Source organism: Apteryx rowi, unplaced genomic scaffold, assembly GCF_003343035.1.
Source record: "Apteryx rowi isolate R43461 unplaced genomic scaffold, aptRow1 scaffold_1189, whole genome shotgun sequence".
Lineage (NCBI taxonomy): Eukaryota > Metazoa > Chordata > Aves > Apterygiformes > Apterygidae > Apteryx > Apteryx rowi.
This window is the reverse complement of record NW_020447407.1, coordinates 23,673-32,535: the sequence shown is the minus strand read 5'-3', so window position 1 is coordinate 32,535 and position 8,863 is coordinate 23,673. Positions and strand designations below refer to the sequence as shown.

Below are 8,863 nucleotides of genomic sequence, written 5' to 3'. Positions count from 1 at the left end.
CAGGGTGAATTAAGAAGCGTTTTAAAAGCTAACGCTCTGTCCAGAGCATAATTACGTGGGTCTGTAATATCCAGTCTAAAGCTGTGTTTTGGTGCGTGCTTGTTGCCTGCTTGCCTGTAATCTCGTCAGCGTGGGCTTGTTGAGTTGTTTGGGTTTCCATCTCTTGTCACAGGAAGGCCCCTGCTTCCCTGGAGGAAGTGGTTGGTTGATAATTTCCCCCCTTTGTATATATATCGCTCTCCCAGGGCTTTTACTAATAAAGGACTGGCTTGAAAAGCTGTTCAGGTTCCCCCTGCCTTTTCTCATCTCCCATCCCCCCTCCAGAGGTAAAAAAAGATCCGACTGTAGGACTTCATATAGTGCTTGCGAAGCTTTGAGCAGAAGCGAATTCAGCACTACTCGTGGCAAGCTCTCCGCTATGCGCTCCGTTTAAATGAGTGCCGTGGACTATTACTTAAAGGGTTTGGCGTAGGCTCTCGAGGTTTGAGGGAGGCGCAATGCCTCCCTAATTCGGTAAGCACCTGAATGGTTGGTCTTGTTTCTGGAGGGGACCGACCGCTCTTGGAGGGACTTCTTGAGGAAGGCTGATTCTCCTTAGCTATGGGGTTTTTTTTGTGGAGAATGTGTTGATCTAGTGGGGGGAGCCACTACGGCAAAAAGCAGCAAGTGCTTTGACAGATGAGCCGCTCTGCGTTTCTAGGGTGTGCAAACAGAGCTGGGGACAAATGGCTTCCTTGCTGCTAATTCGGGAGAAGGGAAGTTAGACTTCTGAAACAATTTTTCCATGGAGTTACAACATCCCTGTTTAGGTCAGCCTTGGTTTCTCATGACGAAATGTGATCTGTGTGTATCTGTACTAATCAAAGCAGAAAGGGAAGGCTTGCTTTGTTTTGCTGGTGAAAAATGTCCAAATAATGCTCTGACTTCGATATTTTTGAACCCTGTAACATACAGTGTCTTACTTTGTGATTTTTTTGAACTCCTGAAGATTTTCTCATTCCCCGTCTGGTCTGTGCCTGTTATCCCAGAGGCTGAATGCTTTGCCTGCAGAGTCCATAAGAATTTCAGGTGTAACACTATCCAGTTGCACTAGTCATCTTAATTTCTAATGCCAAGCATCAGTTTTCTGTAGGCTGGAAAAGTGTTTCAGTGGCATTTAAATTCCCACTTTTTTTTTTCCTACTAGAGGTGAGGTACTTCACTGAAGGTTTAAGCCACGCTTTAAGGGTAAGCAGAGTACATCAGACTAACTGAAGCTGGCTGATGGCAGGAAGCAAAGGGTGCTGATTAAATGCTGTTTACCAAGTTGAGTAGGCCCAATATGGGTCTCTTTATCCCAACCCTTTACGGCTATTCAAGTGATTTGGAAAAAGGAGACTAGCAGCTTGCCCAGCACTTGCACCTGCAAATATTTAGAGAAATTTCAGGCGTCAAAGAACAGGAACGAGGTCTGGAGAGGTCGGAGCTACTGTTGGAAAGTAAGAGTAAAATGCAAATGATTGTGTACCTGGTTTGGGGAGGAATAGGGAAGATAAGAATTAAAAGCATAGACACACAGTGCCAGAGGAACCTGAAAATGCCTTATGCTGTGCAAGAGATCTCACGTGATAGACCAGAGCAGCGTTAATGCTTTTTTTTGAGCAATTTGGGCAAGACTTTGCCTGATGTTGGCCATGTCACTGCTAAGCAGCTGCCACCCCAGCAGGAGCTCGCAGGGAGTGATTGAAAAGCTTGAGGGCAGACATTAAACAGCCATTTAAAAACAAGATTACTCTTGCGAGGGCCATCGACACAAGGTGAGGCCGAGATTGGGAGAGGACCTGGAGGGTCAAATAAAACTTCCTTTAGGAACGGCATCCGCAGGAGGTGTCGCGCTGTTTGGCAGTGCCCTCTTGGATGCGTGTCTCATTAGTGGGTGCTGCAGCAGCCGATTCTGCCTTGTACCTTGGCAGGGAAAGAGGTTTAGAAGTGCATCTCTCTTCCCCTACCTCTATTAGCCTCTTAATAGGGTAAATAACAGCCACCTTTTCCTCTGGGGGTGTAGATTGCTCTTCTGGCAAGTCCGCCCTTAAGCGTGCATGTGAGGGGGTTGGAGACGAGAAGGGGAAGAGTTAAACGCGTGTGGTTTAAATTAGTGACATATAACCACGGTGGCGGTGGGGTGACGTCGCGGCATAATTGTATCCGACACTGTTTTGTCAGTCAAATGATGGGCAGTGCAAGTTCAGCATTGCCTGCTGCAGCACTAGATTGCTTTAAGATAATCTGAGGAGGAACTGGCAGCAAATAGGACAACGAGAAACAAGGGCTGGATAGGCCGAGTTCAAAAGTCTTTTTTTTGATTCCTGCTGCGAGGACTCTGTGGCGAGGCAGGCTGTTACGGGGCCGAGCGCTGCCGTTTCGGGACGCCGAAGCTTTCGGATAGCAACAGCTTAATAAAGGCAACGTGGAGGATTGCTGTGAAAATAAAGATGGGGTTTTGTGTTCCTCTCGGGGTGGAAGTGCTGAGTCTATAGATTGTAGAAAGCGTTAACGCTTTCAGATCCGACTGTAACTGCTCCCGTGTTGAACGCCAGCAAAGCCATAGCACGAGCGCGCAGATGTTACCCGTGCGCAGCTGGGTTCCCAAGCAGGAGACRTTCTTGCTATCACCTCTGTTAAAATACCTGCCAGCCAGAAAAGCGGGCATCTTGGCAGCTGGAATAAGAGGAGGAAACGCAAGAAAACAGCTGCCTAAATGCAAGGAGGTGTCCTACAGAACGGTTGACTTCGAATGGAGTCTCGCCGAAGCCGTTGTCTGTGAAAGCTGCATCGGGGAGGCCTGTTCGCTTAGGGTGTTTCAGGCCTCCAGCATCTGCGTCTGTGGGAGATGTTAACTCTCTCCAAGCTCTGAGCAAAGTTTGGGGGACTCTGCTTAAAACGTACTTTATTGTTCTTCCTTGTTAATGCTTCTCGAATGGCCTTAAAGATGGAGTCTAGCTTATGGGGCCTGTTCTGCTTGAGGCTGAACTGGGAATATCTTTATTTTAAGGCCTTTATTTTAAGGCTTGAGGGGAAGGAAAATATGAAATTGGTCAGAGTTATGCCTAGGAATGATTTAAAAGTTAAATGTCTGTAAACCAAAGAATTCGGCTCAGCGGCGTGGAAGTGTTTAGCCCTGAGTAGCTCTAATCTGGGAACCCTTCAGCCTAAACTAAAGGCTAATTGATTTAAATGACACTACATGCCCTATCTTGGAAGCAGCTTTCCTGCCGTGCCAGGCAGCTGTTAGCGTTACGGTCCTTTAGGGGAATGTTGAGACAGATAAACCCAAAGCATTATCTGAACAGTCGGGATGGTTCGTGCTTGATCTCCAAACACCCACGTGTTTGTCTTGTTGCCTGTATGTTCTGCTGGCCGAGATGGGCCCGAAGAAGCAGGGATCTGAGTCCGGTCACGCAATGATCAGAGGAAGGAGATGCAACTCTGACAGCTGCGAATGGGTATAAGAAATAAAACTCAATTTAAATTCTGATTCCTTTAGTTTTGTCCCTTTTGGTGGCTTGAGCACCTACCACCAAAGTGTGTGTCCTACTATGAAATTCCTTAGCATCGGGAAAGGCTGTTTTGCATCTGCTGCATTCAGCCACCAAGAGCTGTAAAAATACTTGACCGCTTGTTTGGCTCGAAGCCTTCGAAGTGAAAAAGAAATATGCGTTCGGCTTAAAAATGACCTCGTCTGATGTTAGGGAAACCTTTGTAGGGAAAAATCACTGTTGTATTATAGTGCAGCAGTAGATCCTTGGGAATCCTCGTCAACATCTGGGAACTGCCTGAGACGAGCTTGGGACTGGAAATCCAAGCGTGGGTCTGTAAAGCCGGCCTTGTTCTCGCTCAGTTCTTGGCATGCTTCTCGCCCCCTTGTTCCTAGGGCAACGACAGGTTGGGATTCAGGTTGGCACAATATGTTCATAACTAGTGAATGATCTGCTTGTTTTTCGGCTGTTGCATAATTGTCCAAAAAAACAGTGGTTCTGTTTGCTCCATTCTAGCCATAGCTGTAACCTGTACTTAAATGTTCTTGCAAGTACTTTTAATTCCCTTTATCAGCCGAGAGGGTTTTACTAGTGATGTTAAAAAGAGTCTAAGGGAATGTGAAATATGCAAGCTAAAACAGGCACAATTCCTAACAAGGCAGTAGTGTTTACCTATCACAACAAAAACGAGCAGCAAAACTGCTTATCTTCAGAAGCCTGGTTTCTTGGTTCCTCTGCCAATATGCCATGAAGCAGTGAGAACAGGAAATTAATTCTGATATCTTTTTTTTTTTTTTTTTATGAAGCAGTCGTGCTTCCATACCTTGTTTGTAGTGCTGTTTCTAGGAGTTGGCTTTCCTAAGGGTTTAAGGATGCGAGAATGAATCTGGAATGCAGTATTGTCGTCTCTGGGTGTTGCAAGAGGCCTGAGAAACTCTTTTCGGGAGGTTGTGCTTCCCAGAGGTAGCACCAGAAAGCTTTTCCATGGTTTGTTCTTATTAGTTTTTTTGGAGGGGAGGGCACTCATAGCAATACCACTCTAAGATGCCACACTGGCTCTCTCTTTCAGTATATCCCTCATAGGTTCTGCGAGCTGGGACATCTGGTGTCTTCATGCTAGAAGTGAATGGGAGACTGTGTCACGTGTCAAATCCAGACAGGCTTTGCTTCATTCTTTTGACCTGGGCAAACCCGGTTCTGCGGCTTAGGATGAGCCTTTTGGGCTAAGGAGCTCTGAAACCAGTGGCTGGTCTGGCTTGTCTGGGGTGAACTCTTAGTGCGCGGTCACACGACGTAAAGGAATTAAGGTCCCGCATCTCTGACGTGCGGTAGCACTCTACATGCTTTTCACATGCTTCATGGCCGGGCTAAGCATGTGAACTGCAGAGTTCAGTAAACCGTGATAACGCGATGACTTTGAATCCTCGAGTAGGTGCCTGCTGCATTGGCTGTCCGAGTACGTCAGCCGCCGCACCGGTGCGCCGTCTGCTCTTGGCAAATTCGGTTTGCCTTTGCTTGCTGTGCTTGTAGGAGGTGGATGCAATTTGCAAGCGCTCTGAGATTCAAAAGCAAAATGCACGAGCGGAGCTTATTATCCTGCAGACAGAGAGGAATGAGCCAGGCCCCTGAGGTCTGCAGGAGTCTGGCGAGCCGGATTTCTCTGCCTCCGTTTGAAGGGACGCTGTTCTGCCGTGCGGGCATGTCCAAGTGCCGCAGCCTGCAGGTCTGATACTTTACCTGGAAGTCATCCTGTGGCAAACGCTCATTTCCTAACTAAACCCGTGGCTTTCTTTATCCTCAGTTTCCCAGAATAATAATCCTTGTATTGCGGGAAATGATAGAGAATAGAACTTGTTAATCAATTACAATTTGCCTTGCATGTTCTGTGGGTGGATGCATATGGGTGTGCCATGGTAAAGATCCCGGAGTTGCCTAGTGGTAGCGTTTGCCTGGGGGAACCAGTGTTGGCAGCCAGTTGGTTAGAGTAGGAAACCAGGTCTCTGATCTCCCTGGTGGTGATTCACAGGCATCTTAGCTGCCGCTTCAAGTCTAGGCAGGAGCGTTCTTTGAATTCTGCTGCAGGTATTTAAGAGCTGCCCAGCTATGGGGTGATATTACTGCCGTTACCGCTATGCTGTAGTAATAGATCATGGGAATGTACCTAGCTTTCCACTGTGAAACAAAACACGTTGGTCTGAATCATTGTGGGCAACCCTCGGTTGACTCTGTGCTAAGTGGACAAGGGAATTCGCCAGATCAATTATGGTGTTCTCGCTCTGACGTAGTGCCACGTTGCTGGGCTTTAATGTCCTAAACTGCTTTACCTTGAGTTGCAGAGCAATTTGCCTGTGCTCTTGAGCTTGTCTGTTCTGGGTCTGCCTTCCTTCAGTGCACACCACGCGAGAGGCCTTTTGACTTATACCTTTGTGGTTTAAAAAAACCCCCAGAGCATTGAGATCTCTGGTTTTATCCACCTGGTTATTCAAGACTAATGTCTTTATCTTGCACAGCTTGGTTACAGGTAGGAGCAGATGGCATTCACATGCTTAGCTTTAGGACTACCTAGAGAGAGCTGGCAGATAGGCTAGTGGAGAAGTCCTTGTCCCAGTTTTTCAGGCCCGTCTCCCGGACTGCTGACCTCAAGGACTAGGAAGTGCACTCTGGAAACTCAGGAATTCTGCTTTTCTCTTGTTTGAGCAGATGAATGCACAATGATTGTCCATCTGTAAATGAACTGTGAGGGATGCACCTATGGATATGCTCTGCAGCGATCTCCTCCCAAGGAGATGGAACAGCTGCTATGAAGCTCTGTTAGTAGCAGTGTTGCACAAGAAATATCTTAATCCAAACCTGATGAACTTCTAGACAGGAAAGGGGAGAGGATACATTTTTACCTTTCCTTTCAATTTCATATAGATGCTAACCTGAATTTTTCTGTGCTTTTTCAGGTGCTGGAGAGTCTGGTAAAAGCACCATTGTGAAGCAGATGAAGTAAGTGAAAGTGCAGGCATCTAAACAGCATTTTTGTGCAAGATGAAATAAGAGATCTGTGGTGCCCTTCTGGCTTGGCTTGGGAATGACGACTTGTTTTTTTTCCAGGATTATTCATGAGGATGGCTATTCGGAGGAAGAATGCAAACAGTATAAAGTGGTTGTCTACAGCAATACTATCCAGTCCATTATTGCAATCATAAGAGCCATGGGAAGGCTAAAGATAGACTTTGGAGAAGTTGCCAGAGCTGTAAGTATTTCCCTTAGTCTGAGCCTGTGCTGTGAATTATGTTAATGAATCCTGGAAATTCAGTTGGTCGCACTCGTAGTGGAAATATGTTTGTTACAGGTTATCAAAGGTCTTTCACTACCATATCTTGTAATGTATTACCAGTACACTGTGTGGATTATTTTACTGAGATTACAGATGAGAACTTTTAGCAGCTTTGAATGCTCAAAAAGTAAAAAGACACCCCACCCCCTCCTTTAAGTCCAAGCTATTTGAATTTTTAACAAAACATTCAGTTTGGGTTTAATTTGCTTGGCCTCTGACGTCAGTGCCCAGAGTGTTTCAAAGCATCGTGCCACTTGGTCTTCAAGCTGAGTCAAATAAATCTTGAACCTGAACTCACAGAAAAATATGGTCTCTAGTGAAAGGCTTTATTAAGAAATCACTGTCTCCCTTACTTCTGACAGCTGCTGAAGCAAAAAACAATTCATCAAAGCTTTAAACCTGTGATCATCCAAAACTTGTTTTTGATACTGAAATTTTCCCTGCTGCCATAGTATACAATACCATGCTGTAATAAAGCTTTTCCATTTAAAACTATTATTTGCAGTATAATTCTTTCATTAGTCTCTAATAGAACGCTGGCATTCTTAACTATTAGTGTTTCAGAGGAATTGTATCATATGCCAGATGACTGAAAGCTTGCATTTCCGATGCGAATGCCGCGGGTTACACTGGAGCGGTGATCCCTGGGGTGCTGATGCTGGGAAAGTGGTGTGCGCCATGTGCTGCCGCCCTTGATCAGTGCATCTCGCTGCGTGGGCTAGAGGAGATGGGTTCTTGCACAGAACTTGCCTTTCTGGCCAAAGGAGAAAAATATGACTTAATGGTTTGAGGGAGAAAACAGGGTAGAGTGTGCGAGAGAGAGAACACGATGCCTTAACGTACTTGCTGCTGCCTCCAAGACAGATGTTGAGGTTAAGCCTCACTGCGTAAAGGTAAAAATGGTTGTACATCCTAACTTGTTTTGGTTTTCCCCTTCTTCCTGCAGGACGATGCCCGCCAGTTGTTCGTATTAGCTGGAAGCGCAGAGGAAGGCGTGATGACTGCTGAGCTAGCTGGTGTGATTAAGCGGTTATGGAGAGATGGTGGGGTCCAAGCCTGCTTCAGCAGATCAAGAGAATATCAACTTAATGACTCGGCATCATAGTAAGGAACCGTTACCAAATGCTGGTGTTCAAAAAGGACCTGCGTGACTGAAAGCAATATGGGTATTTTCACGATAAGGGTGCTCCCCTGAAACTGGTCTGGTTTGTCACAGGATGTGGTTCTCAAGGTCGCTTTGCGCTTCAGCTGATTAAAGTCCCTCTTACCGTTTCTCTTCCCTGTACGTAATACTGGAAAGAATACGCTCATTATTTTGTGACTAGGCAAATCTGTTTTTAGCGGAAGAACAGTTTGTCCACTTGCGGTAAAACAAACTCTTACAGCAGATGATGAGCTGTGTGACCTTTTTTTTATCCCTACGGGGGCGAGTAACACCCCTGAAACTGAGCTTCTAATTAAAATACCAAGTTTGTGATGAGCAACAATTTCTAATAGTGAGATCTCCTAATATTGACAAATCGATATTCACGCAGTTCTTGCCTTAACAACTCACACTATTTTTCTATTCCTGTGCCTAAAGCCACTAAGGCGATGCTACAGGCTAGCTATAAACCTGCTTACTGTTCTGTTGCCGAAATGCATGTGATTGCTTAAAAATTGGAAAGTTATGATGAGATAAACAGCGTGGAGCGCTGTAGGCTGCTGCTGGCTGTTTAATGAGTCTCATCCAGAATGCCTCATCTCTTTCCAAGCGCAAGGTTAGTGCAGGGAGAGGAAACCATTTCTTTTAATGAGCAAAACAATTGTGTTTTCTCTCTTTTAACCTCTTCTGTCTGGTTTCTCTAGAACTAGGGTTTGAAACTCGGAAAGGATGACTTTGGGGTCAAATGTGCTTTCTGATGTCCGCCTAAAAACGTCCCTCAACTTGGCCAAGTTTTAATGCTTTCAGAAAAATTGGTTTGGAAGTGCTTTATAAAGAAAGCATAGATGTGTCACAGCTCACTTCTCTGCAGGCTCTCTC

The 8,863-nt window shown here is 45.7% G+C and overlaps 1 protein-coding gene across 1 annotated transcript in view; it reads left to right on the top strand.

Moving 5' to 3' along the window:
* Positions 1 to 8,863, top strand: part of GNAI3 (G protein subunit alpha i3) — a 31,937-nt gene that overhangs the window by 11,508 nt on the left and 11,566 nt on the right. Inside the window, exons 2-4 of the mRNA XM_026084381.1 lie at positions 6,464 to 6,506; positions 6,615 to 6,756; positions 7,787 to 7,944. Of these exons, the coding sequence (XP_025940166.1) occupies positions 6,464 to 6,506; positions 6,615 to 6,756; positions 7,787 to 7,944 (343 nt within the window). The remainder of the gene's footprint in view (positions 1 to 6,463; positions 6,507 to 6,614; positions 6,757 to 7,786; positions 7,945 to 8,863) is intronic.